General features: G+C 41.5%; 1 protein-coding gene across 10 annotated transcripts in view; it reads right to left on the bottom strand.

Moving 5' to 3' along the window:
• kiaa1109 (KIAA1109 ortholog) overlaps positions 1-20,968 on the bottom strand; it is a 533,049-nt gene that overhangs the window by 334,091 nt on the left and 177,990 nt on the right. For all 10 annotated transcript variants that reach the window (XR_013576358.1, XM_078539938.1, XM_078539971.1 and 7 more), the window contains exons 17-18: positions 11,177-11,355; positions 3,636-3,742 (exon numbers count right to left, since the gene is read on the bottom strand). Coding sequence is in view for 9 of the 10 variants with exons in the window: in XM_078539938.1 (XP_078396064.1) it covers positions 3,636-3,742; positions 11,177-11,355 (286 nt within the window). In the remaining variant the exon portion in view is untranslated. The remainder of the gene's footprint in view (positions 1-3,635; positions 3,743-11,176; positions 11,356-20,968) is intronic.

The raw sequence follows: 20,968 nt of genomic DNA on the forward strand, positions 1-20,968 counted from the left end.
AAACTTAGAAGGTTAATGGTTGATTTGATCAAAGTTTTGAAGATATTAAGGGGGACAGATAGGATAGATTGGGGGAAACTATTTCCACTAGTTGGGAAGTCTAAGAATAGGGGGCACAGTCTAAAGATTGGAACTTCATCTTTCAGGAATGAAATTAGGAAATACTCCTTCACCCAAAGTGTGGCAGAAGTTTGGAACTCTCTTCCACCAACAGCAATTGACGCTAGGTCAGTTGTTACTTTTAAAACTGAGATTGGGGGATTTCCGTTGGCCAAAGGTATTAAGGAATATAGAGTAAATGCAGGAATATGGAGTTAAGTCACAGATAAGCCATGACCTCACTGAATGTTGGAACAGACTTGGGAGCTAAATGGCTCATCTCTATTACAAGTAAAAACAATTTATCTCCACCTTCGACATTGAGGCTTTCAAGATTATGAAATGGTATAATCAGGTCATACCTTAATCTTCAGAGCTCTGGTGAACAAAGCATAACTTCAAGTCTCTTTCCCCTTACCCCTCACAAATCTATCACTCTCCATCACTTTCATTACCTTCCTATAAAGGAGTATCCAAAGACCCAAAAGAATAGTGTGACAAGAGCCTTATTACGATCTTGTTCAAATTTAACATATTTCTTTTTTTGTACTCTATACCTTTAGATACAAAAACAAGGATTCCATTTGCCTTTATGGCCACATCTTTTGTGCTGCTACTTTGTATAGAATCACAGAAACTTACAGCACAATAGACCATTCGGCCTGTCATGCTTGTGCTGGCTTTTTGTAAGACTAGTCATAAACATCCCTTATCTTCGCGCCTTTTATCCATAACCTAACATGTTGCTCCTGCTTAAGTACCTGTCCATCTACCTATAATTATTTATAGAATCAGGTTCCACCACTTTTTCAGATCAAGTTTTCTAGATCCTGACAACTCTGATCGAAAAAATGGCTTCCAATCTCCCTTCAAGGTCAATGGTTTTAAATCTGTGACCTCTGGCTATTGACCCATTTGCCGGAGGAAATAGTTTTTCTCTATCTATTCTATCAAAACCTCTCATCATCTTGAAAACCTCTATTACGTCACTTCTTAACCTTCTCTCTTCCAGGGAGACTAATCCTACATTTTCCAACCTCCCCTCATAACTGAGGTGTCCCATCCTTGAAAACATCCTGGCACATATGCATCATTATTTAGAGTGTGCATAGTCACAGAGCCAAGCAATAGCCTGGTCAGCGGCTAGGTGGAGTTCTTTAATCCTGCCTTCAAGTTTACTCAGTGGACACTCCTCAACAATGAAAGTCATTATTTGGATTGCCAGACAGCTGCAGCCTGGGTGGTATTGCTGACCCCACTGATGTTGGGTGACTGCACAGAGGCCTTGGCCAGTCTGGAAACGGTTTAAAAGGGCCCACTGCCGCCATGTGAGATCAAAGCTCGGTGAACAAGCAGTAGAGTCTACAATGAGAAAGTGGTTTCTGGTGGATGTTTTCCCCTGCCAATCTTCCTACCGTAGGTCCTCAGTTGGTACTTCTCGGCATCATGGGTTGAACCATATGGGGTGGTATGAGGGAAGGCGTACTTACTGGTGGGTTCCAGTTCCAGTATCATCCTAGTAATTTATTTTTTTGCATCCCCTCCAGTGCATTTATATCCTGTGGCTTGTCCCCAGCTCTGTATACTCTGATCTTATTCATTAACCCAATGTATCTTATCAAATGCTTTTTGGAAATCTAGATGTATTACATCAACTTCATTACCCTTGCCTACTCTCTCTGTTATCTCTTCAAAGGACTCAATGAAGTTGGTCAATCAAGACTTCTCTCTTGAAATCCATGATGACTACTCATTTTTATACTTTTGGTTTCTTGATGTTTTTCTATTTTCTTCTTTAGCAGGGATTGCATTATTTTTCCTACTACTGATGTCAACAGGTCTATAGTTCCCTGGAAATGTTCTCTCGCCCTTCTTAAATATAGCTATAATGTCAGCTGTCTGCCAGTCATCCAGCACTACACCTTTAATAAAATTATTAAATATCTGTAATAGTGTCTCTGCTGTTTCTTCTATAGATTCTTTTAGAATGCACAGACGCAATCCATCCAGTCCAGGGGTTCATCCTCTAAGTTTTATTAATTATTTAATATTTCTCTTCTTTGTATTTTAAATTTCTAGTCTCATCTTTCAATGCCATCGCTATTGACTTTAAGGTTAGCAGCGAAGCAAAGGCACTCACTGCTGAACTCAAAGTAAAGTTTGCTGAGAGACAGCCATCATTGTGGCGAGAACCTTACCTCTCTCACCATGCAACTGACTATAGCATTCTTTAATGGGAATTTCCAGCATGGAGCTGCAGTGATGTCATCAAGCTGTTCAAGCAGCCAATTATAAAGAATTCTCACAGACAGCCAACCAGGAAATGAAAAGCGCTAAAAATTTTACATAGAGCAAAATAAAGTTGGGAAATACGAGGCGAATGTAAAAACTGAAATATCATGAAAAAGCTGGTGAAGAGACAATGGACAAGTGTGACCCTCTCCTTTGCTGCAACCTTTTATGGTTCTAAAAACATCATCTAGAATCCAGAACAACATGCAAAACATCATATCAGAGGTATAAATAGTTCAATGAGACCAATTACGCACCTGCCTCCCCTTTCTAATTAACCCATCAGTGAGAAGCACAAAACAATGCAAACAAGCGTCATAAACATAAGGTTGTCATTACTAAATCCAAAAAGGAATTCATCGTTGCTCATAGTAGTGAGATATGGAACTTGCTACTACATGGAATGGTTGAGGCAAATAACATAGAAGCATGTAAGGGTAAAATAGATAAGTATAAAAGAGAGGAAGGACTAAAAGGATATATTAATAGGGTGAAATGAAGTTAATAGGGAGGGAGGAGGTACTTGTGGAGCATAAAACAAAATGACTTGTTTCTTTGCTGTATGCAAATGCAATTCCATCTAGTTTACTTGAAAAGGAAAACTGTAGGTAGAACTGTGGGGAAAAAGCAAGGGTGTGAAACAGCTTACACAGATATATGGGGCTATATGGCCTCCCTTTCAGTTCGGTATGTTTCTAGGACTGTTCAGGCGTTTCACACGTGCAAAGGAGCAGGAGAATTTGTCACTGCTCGTACCTCTGATGATAGCTGAAACCTCTCTGTTGACTGAAACTTGCATAAATTGATATTTTCCATAAAAGTACTCACTACTAAACCTATAATACATGCGCACACTTCAAGTGAGAAATCAGGAGTCAACTTGAAAAAGGTCAACCAACAATTTAATTATAAATAATTTAGGCAGACTGACATGTCAAAAACACTTACTCATCATGTTTTTATGTGAATAGCCAAAATAATATAATAGCCATATAATAATGCAGAACATTTGAATGTCAATTGAAAATTTCAAAGCAGATGTCGATAGATTTTTGTTAGGCAAGGGTATTAAGGAATATGGAACTAAGGCGGACATAATGGAGTTCAGATACAGATCAGCCATGATCGAGCTGAATGACCAAACAGACTCAAGGGGCTGAATGGCCCACTCCTGTTCCAATATTCCTCGCACCTTTTGGAAGGAGCAAAGGAATAAATAAAAGAATGAATGAATTGTTTCTTACTGCTTTGCTTCAACTGTTCATCAGCTTTCTGAGGGTAGATGGGATGCCAGGTATAGTCAATGCAGAGTAGGATATTTGGAACAGACCAGCACTCAATCCAATCAACCCTATAAATAAGAAAAGAAGCAACATCTTAGGCAAAGATTTATAATTACAAACAAATATCAAATTAAGTGCAAGTTAATTTTAAGAAGTTCACATTTACAAAAATATTTAGCTTATTAAAATAAAAATACCAGTACTTGTTCATCTACCCGGGAATTGCTCACAGGTAGTATGCGTGTCTGGAAGTTAAAAATAGACTTATATTTATATACCATCTTATCATCTGTTTGAGAAACGTCAATGTGCTCAAAAAATTACTTCCCAAGCACAATCTTGATTGTTATATAGATTAGTGTGCACAAGACTCTATTAAATAATAATGAAAGGAATGGGAATGACAAAATCATCTTGTTGAGGAAGGAATGTTGACCAGGTTGCTGGGAGAACCTCCTGCTCTTTTGAAGAACATTATGAGTTTTTTTTTAGCTTCCGCCCAGTAAGCAATCCAGGCCTCAGTTTAACCTTTCATCCAATATATTGGATATTTGATACAGACCAGCAGCTCTCAATCAATCCTAAATAAACAAACACATAAAAGTGCCCGCTGAGAAAGTGGGTACATTGGTTTGATCTTCCATAAATCCCTAGATTCTAGAACAATCCCTGTGGATCAGAAAGTAGAAGATGTAACCTTGATGTTCAAGAAAAGGGGAGAAGACAGGGAACTATAGGCCAGTTAGCATGACATCAGTAGTATGGAAAATGCTAGAATCTATTTTTTTTTAATATTTGTTCAAGGGATATGGGCAGCATTTATTCAGAGAGCATTTTAAGAGCCAACCACATAGGCCAGACCCAGGTAAGGATGGCAGAATTCCCTCCATGAAGGGCATTAGTGAACCAGACAGGTTTTTACGACAATCGGCAATGGTTTCGTACTCATCATTAGACTTTCTATTGAATTCAAATTTCACCATCTGCTATGGTGGGATTTGAACCCGGGTCCCCAGAGCATTACCCTGGGTCTCTGGAATACCAGTGCAGTGACAATGCCACTACACCACCGCCTCCCCTCCTTTTGATAAGATGCCATACAATGGGTTGTTACACTAGATAAAGGTTCAGGAATTGGGGTAATACATGAACATCGATGATTTTTTTCTATCCGTTAGCCAATCATATTCATGATGGCATGTTCGAATTACTGGAGTGCCACAAGGATCTGTGCTTGAGCCTCAGCAATACACAATATATACCAATGACTTAGATGAAGGGCCCGAGTGCAATTTACCCAAGTTTGCTAATAATACAAAGCCAGGTGGGGAAGAAAGCTGTGAATAGGACATAAAGAGTCTGCAAAGGGATGCACTGGGCAAGATGATGACAAATGCTGAGTATAATTTCAGAAGTGTGAAAGTACCCACTTCAGTAAGAAGGACAGGACATCAGAATATCTCTTTAAAAAGCTGAGGGATGATGTAATGTTAGTATTCAGAAGGATTTGGGTGTTCTGGTGTACGAAAGTTAACATGCAAGTGCAATTGGGGAGGCAAAAGGTATGTTGGTCTTTATGGCAAGAGGATGCGAGTATAAGAGTAAGAATGCCTTTCGACAATTATATGGGGCTTTGGTGAGATGACAACTTGACTACTGGATAAAGTTTTTGGTCTCTTTAGAAGAAATATGCAATGAAGATTCACTGATTTGATTCCTGGGGTGAGGGGACTGTCCTATGACGAGAGGTTGAGTAGAATGGGCCTATATTCTCTGGAGTTCAGAAGACTGAGAAGTGATTTAATTGAAATTTATAAAATTCTTAGAGGACTTGATAGGGTAGGTGTGGAAAGGCTGTTCCCCCTGACTAGATAGTCTAGCACTAAGGGTCATAGTTAGGGATCAGCTGTTTAGAACAGAGAGGAGGAGAATGTTTGTTACTTAGAGGGCAATAGATGCTCAATCATCAATTACATTCAAGACTGAATGATAGATTTTCGAGCACCAAGAGAATCAAAGGAAACTAGAGTTGATGTAAAGGTTCAGCCAGGATCGAGTAAACACCTGAGGGGGCTCGATGGGGTGAATGACATACTCCTGCACCCATTTCTTAGGTTCTTATGTGTCTGTAAATATGCAGCACTCCTTCAGAATTCACTGGAGAATCAATCCAGATTATGAACTAAGTACTGGATTGAGATGTTTAGTTTCTAATCTGACATTACAAATTTCAAGTCTGCCTTAGAAATTCTCTGGAATAAAGTAGTGTTTACCTTTCCTGTATGTAGTCTGTATATTTTGCTTTCAAGACCTTACCTGTATGGCCCAAAATCTAGCAAACCTAGTTTGCAAAAAAATGATCCCCTTGCGATTTGAACTGGGTATTGTGTCTTTTTGTACATGCCCTCAAATGTGCTTCTCCCATCTTCTTAAAGGAGGACAGCACCACTCGAGGCGAGGCCAGGTCAGGATCATTAAACTGCTTTATTTCACAGGCAGAAAGTGAACATAGGAAGTAATAGTCAAAGAAAATTCTATTTACTAATTCTATCTTACTTTGCTCCTCAAAAAATGAAAATACACCATGCACCTGGGCCCTTTTGTTCTGGCATAACTTTCTCTATTGTTAACTTTTAACCACAAGTCCTGACTGCTTGCAATTCTTGTTTGCAGCTCCAGGCCTCGAGCCTCATCTCATAGACCATTTATTCAAAACATAAATGCCTCCCAAACACGGGCTTTCCAATTCTTTGTTAATTTCAATTGTATTCAGTAGAGGGCAATGTCTCTGACAACATCCTGTGTAGGGATTCACCAGCAATCCTGTCAATCAAATTGACCAGACCCTTACCCCCATAAGTATATTCTCATGTTGTGGCCACACAAATAAAACTAACCCCTGCACAATGCGGGTGAACATTAGTCAGACACCCACAACAAGATAACAAACTGCTCAATGTCCTTAGTCATCTTGGCTAATGGGCCGGGAATGTGACAATTGATGCTCTTTGTGTTAGTTTGAAATACGAACAAAGGAATTTGGGGGAAGAGGTAGGCCACTGGGCCCCTCAAGCCTGATCCGCCATTCAGTAAGATCACGGCTGATCTGTTTATGTTTCGAATTCCACATTCCCATCTAACCCTACCCCTGATAACCTTTGATTCCCTTGCCCAACAAGAATTTATCTACCTCTGCCTTAAAAATAATCAGTGACCCCGCCTCCTCCACCTTCTGTGGCAGAGAGTTCCACAAACCTCCAAGAGAAAAAAATTCTCCTCATCTCTGTCCAATAAGGGCGACCTCTAATTTTAAAATAGTACCCCCTGGTCCTGGACTCATCCATAAGAGGAAGCATCCTTTCCATGTCCACTTTGCCAAGATCATTCAGGATCTTATACACTTCAATCAGTCACCCCTCACTGTTCTAAACTCCAGTGGAAACAAGCCCAGCCTGTCCAACCTATCCTCATAAGACAACCCCTTTTTCATTCCAGGTATCAATCTAGTAAACTTCTTCAATTGCCTCCAAAACATTTACATCCTTCCTTAAATAAGGAGACAAAAATTGCACACAGTATTCGAGATGTGGTCTCACCAATGTCCTGTATAACTGAAACATAACATCCTTACTTTTATGTTCAATTCCTCTTGTAATAAAAGATAGCATTCCATTAGCCTTCTTGATTACGTGCTGTACTTGCATTCTAACTTTTTGTGACTCATGCACTAGGCCACCTAGATCCCTCTGCACCTCAGAATTCTGCAGCTGTTCTCCATTTAAGTAATACTCTGCTTTTTTATTCTTCCTGCCAAAGTGAACAACTTCAAGTTTTCCCACATTATAATCCATCTGCCAGATCTTTGCCCATTCACTCAACCTACTTCCATCTTCAACCTCATGTCCTCTTCATAACCTACTTTCCTACCTATCTTTGTGTCATCTGCAAATTTAGCTACCATGCCTTCACTTCCCTCATCTAAGTCATTGATGTAAATTGTAAAAAATTGAGGCCCCAGCACAGGCCCCCCACCCCCTGTGACTCCACTTGTCACGTCCTGCCAATCAGTCAAAGACCCATTTATGCATACTCTCTGTTTTCTGCCAGCCAGCCAGCCAGCCAATCTTCTATCTATGCTAATATAATACTGCATATGCTGGAAATCTGAAACAAAAACAAAAAATGCTGGAAAAACTCAGCAGGTCTGACAGCATCTGTGGAGAGAGAGACAGGGATAACGTTTTGAGTCTGTATTACTCTTCTTCAGATCTAAAGGGAGGTAGCGATGTGGTGAAATATATACTCATTAAGCGGGGTGGAACCAGTGAAGCTGGATAGAAGGCCAGTTATAGGCGGAGGCAAAGGAGAGATGGCAAAAGATGTCATAAACAAAAGGTCAAAGAGTTGTTAATGGTGGTGGTACTGGCTAAATGAGGTGCTAATGGTGACATTAAGAAAGCAGAATGTGATGATGGCAAGGCCAGGGTAAGCAGTCTGGAAAGTGACAGATGACCCTAGTCAGGATGGGGTTGGGGAAGGGTATGGTGGTGGGAAGAAAGATCGAAAATAGGCTAAAAGCTGGGGATACAAAAATGAATGAAAATGGAAATAAATTTTTTAAATAATAATAATGAAAATAAGTGGGAAAATGTTTTTAAAAAATGAATAAAAAATTTTTTAAATGAAAATGGATATGGAAAAAAGAGGGATGAAAAAGGAGGATGGGGATGGAAGAGAGTGTTCATGGTCTGAAGTTGTTGAACTCAATGTTAAGTGCGAAAGACCGTGAAGTGCCTAATCAGAAGATGAGGTGCTGTTCCTCCAATTTGTGTTGAGCTTCACTGGAACATTGCAGCAGGCCAAGGACGGACATGTGGGCATGAGAGCAGGATAGACCCTCAACCATGGCTGACCCATCTCCTACAACTCTGCCCTCACACCTTCTTCTCTCTCCCAGAAACCATAATAGGGTCCCCCTTGTCCTCACTTTTAACCCCACCAGCCTCCGCATTCAAAGGATCATCCTCTGCCATTTCCGCCAACTCCAGCATGATGCCACCACCAAGCACATCTTCCCCTCACCCACCCTGTCGGCATTCCATAGGGGCTGTTCCCTCCAGGACACCCTAGTTTACTCCTCCGTCACCCCCAACACCTCAACTCCCTCCCATAACACCTTCCCATGCAATCGCAGAAGGTGCAAACACCTGCCCCTTCACTTCCCCCCCTCCTCACCGTCCAAGGGCCCAAACACTCCTTTCACTTGCACTTCCCTCAATTTAGTCTACTGCATTCACTGCTCCCAATGCAGTCTCCTCTACATTGGAGAGACCAAACGCAGACTGGGTGACCGCTTTGCAGAACAACTTCAGTCTATCTGCAAGCATGACCCAGACCTTCCTGTCGCTTGCCATTTCAACACACCATCCTACTCTCATGCCTACATGTCCGTCCTTGGCCTGCTGAAATGTTCCAGTGAAGTTCAGCGCAAATTGGAGGAACAGCACCTAATCTTCCAATTAGGCACTTTACAGTCTTCCGTACTTAACATTGAGTTCAACAACTTCAGACCATGACCTCTCTCCTCCATCCTCACCCACCTTTATCATCCCCATTTTTTCCATATTCATTTTTAGTTTTTTTAATTTAAAAAAATAATTCCCACTTATTTTCAGTATTATTTTTTAAACTTATTTCCATTTTCATTCATTTTTGTATCCCCCAGCTTTTAGCCTATTTTCGATCTTTCTTCCCACCACCGTCCCCTCCCCCCACCCCACCCCAACTAGGGCCATCTGTCACTTTCCAGAGTGCTTACCCTGGCCCTGCCATCATCACATTCTGCTTTCTCAATGTCACCATTAGCACCTCATTTAGCCAGTACCACCACCATTAACAACTCTTTGACCTTTTGTTTATGACATCTTTTGCCATCTCTCCTTTGCCTCCGCCTATAACTGGCCTTCTATCCAGCTTCGCCTTTCCACCCCCCTTAATCAGTATATACTTCACCCATGTATATATTTCTATCTCCCTCTAGATCTGAAGAAGTCATACAGACTCAAAATGTTATCTCTGTCTCTTGCTCTCTCCGCAGATGCTGTCAGACCTGCTGAGTTTTTCCAGCATTTTTTGTTTTCGCTTCTATCCATGCTAATATGTTACCCCCCACATCATGAGTTTTTATTTTCCACAATAACCTTTGATGTGGCACCTTATTAAATGCCTTCTGGAAATCCGAGTACAGTATGTCCACAGGCTCCCCTTTATCCACAGCTCTTTCGTTCCTAGCCCACTTCTTTTTGATTACCTTCATTTCTTATGTGCTTGTAAAAGTCTTTCGCATTGTTTTAATACAAACAGCTTGGAATAGAGCAAGGCGACAAAGGGGTCAGAGGGTATAAATAACTGCCCTCATTGTAATTTCCCACCTCCCCTGCTTAGTTTCTACCAAGGACTTAAAATCAAGCCAAAGTCTTTGCTCCTAATTGGATTGGACCTAGCGTAGAGCTCAACTATTACATAGTTAAATATCTTCCACTGGTGGTTAGGTATGAAATGCTACTAATCTAGGCCACATCCCCTTTCATTAACTAAAATTAGCTTATTTTCAGTTGAAGGTTTTTTAGCTGAAGCTGCTTTCCCTTATTTTCAATGGATTTCATTACATAAAGACCACTAATTCCAAAATGTTCTCTCAGCTTCACGCCACTTACTGTAGTTATTCTTTTTATAACCAAAACCAGGTTGCTTTGATCACAAACGTTTTTCTTACCTTACTTTTATTTCAGAATAGTTACAATTTTCAATTATTATAATCATTCCTCCACAAACCTCGCTCAAATCTGCAAACATCATCCTCAAGGTCTTGCTCACTATTGGCAATCTATCACATGCTCTAATATGAGAACAGATCCCTTATTGTTGCAGAACTGAATACAGGCAGCTCTTCACCTGAGTAACAGCACCAATTAAAAATGTTCTTTCTTATGCTGTAACAGTATCCTTGTTTAGTGATACCCTCCTTTCTCTGCCATTTCTCCCATTTCTGTTTTGAAAATTTTACAATCTTGAATATCTCCACAGTTTTACACCTACTTCAGAATATAATTTTCCACTAATTCTTTAAACTTCTGACAAAGGGTTTCTCACAACAGTGAGAAGAAAGCATTGTCTATGAAATAATACTGGTGCAGAATCCCAAAACCAAAAGTACAGGACACTAATATCCTACAGGCTAATAATAATATTGTAAATTTAATAACAGATCTACATTTGATAACTTTAAAATTTAATAGCAAATCAATGTTTTATTTAGTTTCTGAGATCACCAGAAATGAAGGAAACAGCAGAAATAAACAGTAAAGTATTAAAAATGAATGAAGACTGCAATTCTCAGCAATTTTCAAATAAAAAGAGAAGTAACAGACCTCTTCAAAGTATTATTTAAATTAAGCATAGTACGTACATTAAACAATAAAAGATTTAAAATGGATACTCACTCTGGCTGAGTAACATTGCGCCATTTTAGTTTTCCTATTTTATGAGTAGCTTGAGTCTCATTTGAAGAAGCAGCTTGAGGAGTCACTTTGTTGGGCTGGGAATCATTTACTAATGTAACATTAGCATACCTACTAGGGTGGCAGTCTGGGAGAAATAAACGTAAATCCATATTTTCTGCCTGTGAATGTAAAATAATTACACAAAATGTATGTTGGCAACTAAGAAGGAATATATATGTGAAGCAACCTATTTTATATACAAAATTACTTTCATTTTTAAAAATTGAATTTATACGTCACATCTAACATCACAGAGTTTTACAGAACAAATGTATTTTCAATACAGGAACCATTGTTACAGAAACAAATACAAATGAATGGAAGGTTCTTACAAATAATAGTGACTTAAATAACTCGTTTAGCCAGTTTTGATGGTATTGCTGAAGAGAGAAATGCAGTTTACAGCACCAGGAGAAATTTTTGTTCTGTAAATATTGCTACAGGGTCCTTAACATCCTCCAAACTGTCAGAAAGACAGACAAGCCTTTAGTTTATTATCTCATCCAAAGAGCAGTATCTATGGCAAAGCACCACTCCTCAGTACTTTACTGAAGCGACAGACCAGGTTGTATAGTCAAATCCTGAAGTGAGGGTGGAACATACAAAATTTTTACTCCAATCACACAGTGCTACCAGTTGAGTCGACCAAACAAACAGTAACACCACTCTAGGATGCCATTATACTGCACTACCAATTTTACTTTAGTGCAACTCGAAGCAGAACTTCGTGATACTGCATTCCAATCAGGAAAGAAAAAGTTCTAATATGCTCTTATCAAAGTCACAAATTACATCCTATGTGACTGTGACAAAGGTTCCGCCTTATCTTTCTTGACCTATCTGCAGCCTTACACACAACCCCTCCTCAATTGCCTCTCTACTTTTACACAGCTGGGTGGGACTGCTCTCACCTGATCACATTCTCATCTATTTAAGCATCTAAAAGTATCACTTACAATAGCTTCTCTTCCTGCTCACACAGAGTTATCTCTAGTGTCTCCCAAGGATCTAGCCTTGGCCTTCGTTTTGTTATCTATATGTTGCCCTTTGACGACATCATCCAAAAGCAGTGTTAGTTTCCACATGTACACAGACAGGACTCACCTCTTACTCACCACCACCTACCTCTCTTGACTTCTCCACTGTCGCTAACTTATGAGACTAATTATCTGGCATCCAGTTTTGGATGAGCAGAAATTTCTCCAATTAAATATTGGAAGATTGAAGCCATCGTCTTTGGTCCCACACAAAATTCCATTCCCGAGCAACTGACTCCATCCCTAAGCCTGGCAAATGTCTGAGATTAAACCAGACTTGATGTCACATTCAACCCCGAAATGAGCTTTTGACCATGTATTCATGCCATCACTAAGACTGCCTATTTCTACTTCCATAATATCACCCGTCTTTAGCCCACCTCAATTCATCTCTGCTGAAAGCCTTGTTCATGCCTCTGTTACTTCTAGACTTGACAATACTAACATATTCCAGGCTGGTGTCCCACATTTTACCCTCCCTAAACTTTAAGTCATCCTAAAATCTGCTGCCCACATCCTAATTAGCGCCAAGTCCCGTGCACCTATTACCCCGTACTTATTGACCTACACTGGTGATAGGTCTAGCAAAGTCTTAATTTTGAAATTCTCATCCAGTTTCCAAGACCCTGAATGGCCCTGCCCCTCCCATAACATTCCGAGATATCTACCCTCATCTAACTCTGGCCTCTTGAGCAGCCCAATTTTAATCACTCTACCATTGATCATCATGCTTTCAGTTGCCTAGGCCCTATGCTTTGGAATTCCCTCCCTAACCTCTCTACCTCACTTTCATCCTTTAAAACACTGCTTAAGACCTAGCTCTTTGACCAAGTTTTTGGTCATCATACCTAATATCTCCTTATGTGACTCAACGTCATATTTTGTTTCATAATGCTCCTGCGAAATGCCTTGGGATGTTTCATTACATTAAAGGTGCTATACAAATGAGTCGTTGTTGTTGTAGTAATGATTTCTTTTTGCCTTGTGGTAAAAAAGGTTCATACCGACAAAACTTGCCAGGTTGGGGTACACAGAGAGCCTAGATTCTTTCAGGTTGGACATTGTCCATTGTCTCTCATCCCAGGCTGAACAGGCAGGCATTTTAACAGAACCCCAAAACAGTGGGATGCATTGATCCACAACAAAAGAGGCAAGTTAATGAATTTTCCCCATAGGGGTTTCCATTGGGAGCCACAGTATATGGTGAAGTACATTAGGCTCAATTCAAGACCATGATTACCTTAATTTCATTTTTAATCATAGTCTAATATTTCTGGACCCATGTACATGGTCAGAAAATGTGACCTCACTACACTGCTTCAAGTATTCAGTAAAGGAAGCAGAGATGGCAAGAGAGTGAACTTATACCACTCCATACAAACAATAACAACTTGCATTAATTTGGCATTTTAACGGTGAAATATCTCAAGGCATTTCACAGGAGCATTATCAGACAAAATTTAACACCGAGCCACATAAGGAGATATTAGGGCAGATGATCAAAAGCTTGGTTGAAGATGTATGTTTTAAGGGCCATGAGAAGTAGGGTGGTGGAGATGTTTAGGGAGTGCCAAATTTAGGATTTCAGCAGCTGAAGGCACAGCCAATGAGGAAGTCACGAATGTTCAAGGGGCCAGAACTGGTGGAGAACACAAGGGCTGTGCGACTAAAGGAGGTTACAGTGAAAGGGAGGGGATGGGCCATCTAGGCACTTGAAAACAGGGATGAGTATTTTTAAATCGAGGCATTGATCGAATGGGATCCAACGTATCTCAGCAGTAACAGGGGTGATCAATGGTGGACAGGCTAAGGAGAGTCAGGAGGGGAGTTACTCAACCCAGAATTCCCAGTCTCTGGCCTGCTCTTGTAGCCACAGTATTAATGGCTGGTCCAGTTCAATTTCTGGTCAATGGTGACCCCCCCCCCCCCCCCCACCGGATGTTGATAGTGCGGGATTCAGCGATGGTAATGCCATTGAATGTCATAGGGGAATGGTTGGATTCTCTCTTGTTAGAGATGGTCATTGCCTGGCACTTGTGTAGCACGAATGTTACTTGCCACTTATCTGCCCAAGCCTGAAACTCATCCAAGTCTTGCTGCACATGGGCACTGACTGCTTCTTTATCTGAGGAATTGAGAATGGTATTGAGCACTGGGCAATCATCAGCAAACATCCCCCACTTGTGATGGTTGGAAGCTCAAAGAAGAAGCAGCTGAAGATATTTGGGCCTCGTACGCTACCCTGAAGAACTCCTGCAGTGAAGCCCAGCGACTGAGATGATTTTCGTCCAACAACCACAACCATCTTCCTTCATATGACTCCAACCAGTGGAGAGCTTTCCTCCCAATTCCCACTGCCTTCAAATTTACTAGGGCTCCTTTACGCCACACTCAGTCAAATGTTGCCTTGATGTCAAGGACAGGCACTTTTACCTCACCTCTGGAGTTCAGCTCTTTTGCTCATGTTTAGACCAAAGCTGTAATGAGGTCAGGAACCAAGTGGTCCTGGCAGAACCCAAGCTGAGTATAATGAGCAGGTTGCTGCTGCGTGAGAGTGTTGTTTGATAGCATTGTCAATGACACATTCCATAACTTTGCTGATGATCAAGAAGGCTGATGGGGCAGCAATTAGCCAAATTGGATTTGTCCTGCTTTTTCTGGACAGGACATACCTGGGCAATTTTCCACATTGTCAGATTAGCCAAATTGGATTTGTCCTGCTTTTTCTAGACAGGACATACCTGGGCAATTTTCCACATTGTCAGGTAGATGCCAGCATTGTAGCTGTATTGGAACAGCTTGGCCAAGGGCACTGTTATGATCCCAGTTAAGGTTACCCCTGGACAAGCCTGATCCTAGAGGGGAACCCAGCTTGATAGATCCTAATTTTTATTTTGTTTGTTTAGATACGTGGAGAGTAGCTACTGAACAGAGGCACAGAAGTCAGTTGATAAACTTTTAACAAAAGAATAAAACATTTATTCAACAAAAAAGATTAACTATATTACAGTGCTCCTTCACCAACAACTATACCTTTAAACATGTATATAGGTTTGTAAGGATAACACAAGTTACAAAAACTCTCTTATATTCTAATCTCCACAGTAAGTACACAGTCCATGTAAACCTATGGCACTCTGTGGTCAGACACACCACACTCTGATACCATGTGACAGATGCCACCTCAAACAGATGCCATGAATCTCTCCTCAACTCCCCCTTCCCCCGCAAGATGTTTGTCACACCACGAACCAATCAGTCTCACTGAATTCCATCCTTCACACGAGGGTTTCCAATCTCCACTCTCCAAGACCTCACTTTGTATCCTTCTCCCAAACCGACGCTTTTTCTCAGAAGCCTTCCGCAAGGGTTCACCTCCAGGGTGTCAAACTCTCCTTCTGATGTTGTTCTTCCCTGGTTCACCGCTTGCATTCAAGCTGTCTTCTACACAAACTGTCTCTCTGACTCTGCCACTAACAGTACACCACTGCTTCACATGCCCATAGCAAAGAGTTACAGGCCTTCAGTTGTCTCTTTGGACTTTCTTGCCTCTTGCAAGCTGGTCGCGCTTTAAATCTCCCTTCTGCAGCTTTTGTCTCTTTATATCTGAAGCTTGGAGCCTTTCTCTCTGCCCCTCACTCTTAACTTCATTAATAGGACCAGGTTCCTTTCCTTCCTTTGACTAGAAGGTCTTCTTTGGACTTTCCCCTCTGCCAGTCTCCTGGATTTTTGCAGTTTTTCTTCAGGCTTGCTATCTGTCCCCTTTTAGACTGCTTCTGCTTCACAGCTGTCTTCAAACCAACTGAACTCCAACAGCTTCCAAAACAAACTGCTGTTTCACTTGTGTGTGTGTGTGTGTGTGTGTGTGTGTCTGTGGGAGGGGCCTGCCTATCTGGCCTCCTGTTCCTAGGCAGCAGCCAGTTTTCCAGTTGTGTTTGTTTTAACTTCTCCTTTGGTGTCGTAAAATTCATTAGAAATACAAGCGCCTTTTTAAAGTGAAACTAAAACTCTATTTGACCTTTCTTAACACACAGATACAGAAATACAAATCAAACTTAAATTTTAAAGCTAAAACTCATTCCTAACACCCACAAATACAAACATAACTTACTTAAACTCTCTCTATTTCCTAAAAGGCACATCTAGTTCTGGAGCATTAGTCTTCAGTGCTATTGCTGGAATGTTGTCAAGGCTCAAAGTCTTTTCAGTGTTCAATGCCTTCAGCTGTTACTTGATTGACGTGGAGTGAATTGAAGTTTGGCACCTTTGATGTTGGGGACCTCAGGAAGAGGCCAAGATTGATCATCAACTCAGCACTTCTGACTGAAGATTGTTGCAAATGCTTTAGCCTTGTCTTTTGCACAGATATGTTCGACTGCCCCATCATTGTGGATGGGGATTTGTGGAACCTTCTCCTCCTGTTAACTGTTTAATTGTCCATCACCGTTCACAACTGGATGTATCAGGACTGCAGAGCTCAGATCTGATTTGTTGGTTGTGGAATCACTTAGCTCTGTCTGTCACATGCTGCTTCCGCTGTTTGGCATGCAAGTAGTCCTATGTTGTAGCTTCATCAGGTTTGCACCTCATTTTAGGTGTGCCTGGTGTCGTTCTTGTCATGCCCACCTCCATTCTTTACTGAACCAGGGTTGCTTCCCTTGACTTGATGATAATGGATATGCAGGGCCTCAAGATTACAGATTACAGTTGAATACAATTCACAGAATAACAGAACCACAGAATTGTTATGGTATAGAAGGATGCCATTCAGTCCATTGTGTCTGCACTGGCTCTCTGAGCATTTTAACAGTTAAAAGTTTTTTCTCACCTTGCATTTGGTTCTTTTACAAAACAATTTAAAGCTGTGCACTCTGGTTCTCAATCCATTTACCAGCAGGAACAGTTTCCCCCTACCTACACTGTCCTGACCCCTCATGATTTTGAAAACTTTTATCAAGTCTCCTCTTAGCCTTCCCCCCTCCAAGGAAAACAGTCCCAACTTCTCCAATCTTTCCTCATAACTGAAGTGTCTCATCCCTGGAACCATTCTTGCAAAGCTCTTCTGCACTCTCTCCAATGCATTCATATCCTTCCTATAGTGTGGCACCCAGAACTGTACACAATGCTCCAATCGAGGTCTAACTAGTGACTTATATAAGTTCATGATAACCTCCCTGCTCTTGTACTCTATGCCCCTTTTAATGAAGCCTAGAATATTGTATGCTTTAGAAACAGCTCTCTATACCTGTCCTGCCACCTTTAATGACTTCTGTACATATACACCCAGGTCTCTCTACTCCTGCACACCCTTTAGAATAGTTTCCTTTATTTTATACTGCCTCTCCATTTACTTTGTACCAAAGTGTACCACCTCACACTCCTCCGCATTGAACTTCATCTGCCACCTGTCTGCCCACTCCAATGTGTCAATGTCCTTTTGAAGTTCTACACTGTCCTCCTCGCAGCACGTTGTTACTGTCCCTTTTATTCCATGACCTATAACGTTCCTCACAAGTCTGTTGTGTTGCACTGTATCGAACACCTTTTAGAAGTCCATATATACCACACCAAGGGCCTTGCCCTCACCAATCATCTCTGTTACCTCTTCGAAAAACTCCAGCAAGTTAGTTCAACACAATTTTCCTTTAACAAATCCATGCTGACTCTTCCGAATCAATCCACATTTTCCCATGTGATTATTAATTCTATCCCGAATAATTGTTTCTAGAAGTTTCCCTACCACCGAAGTTAAACTGATTGGTCTGTAATAGCAGGGCAGATCTTTACAACCTTTTTTGAACAAGGGTGTAATGTTTGCAATTCTCCAGTCCTCAGACATCACCTCCGAATCCAGGGAACATTGAAAGATTATTGTAAGTGCCTCTGCAATTTCCACTCTCACTTCCTTCAATATTCTTGGATGCCTCTCATCCGGTCCCAGTGCCTTATCAACTTTAAGTACCAACAGGCATCCAATACCACCTCCTTATCAATTTTAAACACTTCTAGTGACTGAGTTTCCTCCTCTGTCACCATGGCCTGGGCAGCATCTGCCTCATAGGTAAAGACAGATGCAAAGTATTCATTTAACACTTCAGCCATGCCTCTTGCCTTTATGTGTAAAGCCCCTTTTTGATCCATGATCGCCCCCACTCCTCCTTTTACCACCCTTTTACTATTGATGGTCCCTCACAGTATCATTATCCCAGTCTATATACAGGTAATAAAAGTCCCCCATTATAACTACTCTATGATGTTTACACCTCTGTAATTTCCTTGCAGAGTTCCTCTATTTCCTTCCCACTAGCTTGTGGTCTATATATTACACCAAGCAATGTAAATGCACCCTTCTTATTCCTTAGCTCTAGCCAAATCGATTCTGTCCTTGGATCCTCTGACACATTCTCTTTCTCCAGTACTGCAATGCTTTCCTTAACCAAAAACACCACCCCTCCTTTTTTGCCTTTCCTATCTTTTCTGAACACCTTGTAACCAGGAATATTTAACACCCAGATCTGCCCTGCCTTAAACCAGGTTTCCATTACCACTACAGCATCATAATCCCACAAGGCAATCTGTGCCCGTAGTTTCCCAATTTGATTAACTACGCTCCATGCATTTACATGCACGCGGTGTAATCCTGATTTAGAATTCGTTACTTGCTCCCTTACTCCGACTCCATCTATTCACTTACTATTCTCTATTTTAATGCTATCTGCCTCACCCAGCATTTTTTGCACCCTGATATTGCTTTCTAACATTCTCTCCTGGTTCCCACAGCCTTGCTGAGTTGGTTTAAACTCTCCCCAACAGCACTAGCAAAACACCTCACAAGAAACTCAGTCCTGTCTCTGTTCAGAAGCAACCCGTCCAGCTTGTACAGGTGCCATCTCCCCCAGAGGCTGTCCCAGTGTCCCAGGAATCTAAAGCCCTCCCTCCTGCACCGCCTTTCCAGCCACGTATTCATCTGTCTTGTCTTCCTATTTCTGTACTCACTTGCATGTGGCACTGGGAGTAATCCAGAGATTACTACTTTGGAGGTCCTGCTTGCTAATTTTCTACCTAGATCCCCAAATTCCGATTGCAGGACCACATCCCCCTCCCTACCTATTGCATTAGTATCAACGTGGACGACGACCTCTGGCTGCTCGCCCTCCCCAACAAGAATGTCCTGCAGTCGTTCTGTGAAATCCTTGACCCTAGCACCAGGGAGGCAACAAACCACCTTGTCCGTTCCCCTAATTGAAGAATCCCCTATCAGTACTGTGTTTCCGCTCTTCTTCCTCCCCTCCTGTACAGCTGGGCCAGCAGTGGTGCCACAGACTTAGCTCTTGCTGCACTCCTCCAAGGATCCATTGCTCTCACCGATATCCAGAATGGAAAACCAGTTAGTGAGTGAGACCTCTGGGGACTCGTGCACTACCTGCCTGTTTCTCTTAGACGGCCTGGAGGTCACCCATTCTCTATGTGCCTGCTTGCCCCTAATTTGCTGTGCGACCATCTCTCTGAACGTGCTTTTCACCTAGTTCTCTGCCTCACTGATGCACCTCAGTGACTCCAACCACTGCTCAAGTTCTGAAATACGGAGCTCAATCTTGTACAGCCGGTGACACTTCCTGCACATGGGCTCGTCTGGGTCACGAGAAGTGTCCATGGCTCGCCACATGCCACAGGATGGACATTCCACTTGGCTGAGCTGTCCTGCCATGCCTTAAGCTTTTAAATCACTTTATTTACTTTAACTTTAGTTACTTTTACTTACTCTAACCTTACTCTTGTACTATTAACTATAAACTGGAGATTAGTAGAAAGTAGAAGTTCTTTGCCCTTACTCACAAATCAGCCCCCTCTCCTGTGCCTATAAATTCTTACTTTCCCTGTGCTAGTTTAGAAATTTACGCTTTTCAAAATTACTGGGGTTGAAACACAGTTCCTAATAGCAGCTGCTCAAGAACCAATCAACACACGACTTTCCTGTGATGTCACTCTCACACTTTTTTTCCATTCTGCTGCTGATGGCCCACAGTGCCTCACGGATGCCCAGTTTTGAACCACTAGGTCAGTAAGCATGGCTGCAGTGCCACACAAGATGAGAAATAGGAGCAGGAGTAAACCATTTGGCTCCTTGAGCCTGCTCCACCATTCAATACGATACAATCTTTTGCCTCAACTTCACTATCCTGCCTGCTTCCCATTTCCCTCAGCTCCCTGAGAAATCAATATATCCATCTCAGTCTTGAACATACTCAATGATGGAATATCCACAGCACTATGGGATAGATAATTCCAAAGACTCACAACCCTGTGAGTTAAGAAATTTCTCCTCATCTCGGTTCTAAATGATCGACCACTTATCTGGAGGCTGTGCCCCCGTGTTCTAGATTTCCCAGCCAGAAGAAACAACCTTGTTGTGTCTACCTTGTCAAGCCCCTTTAGAATCTTCTGTGTTTTAATGTAATCACCTTTCATTCTTCTAAACTCGAGAGTATAGGCCCAATTTTCTCAGTCTCTCATCATACAACAACCCTCTCATTCCAGGAACTAAAATTCCTAACTTTCATTGTACCACCTCGAAGGCGAGTATAACTTTCCTTAGATATGGAAACAAAAACTGCACACAATACTTCAGGTATGTTCTCGCCAAACCTTATACAATTGTAGCGAGACTTCCTTATTCTTGCACTCCAAATACCTT

The sequence above is a fragment of the Cetorhinus maximus genome, chromosome 1, assembly GCF_964194155.1.
Source record: "Cetorhinus maximus chromosome 1, sCetMax3.hap1.1, whole genome shotgun sequence".
NCBI lineage: Eukaryota > Metazoa > Chordata > Chondrichthyes > Lamniformes > Cetorhinidae > Cetorhinus > Cetorhinus maximus.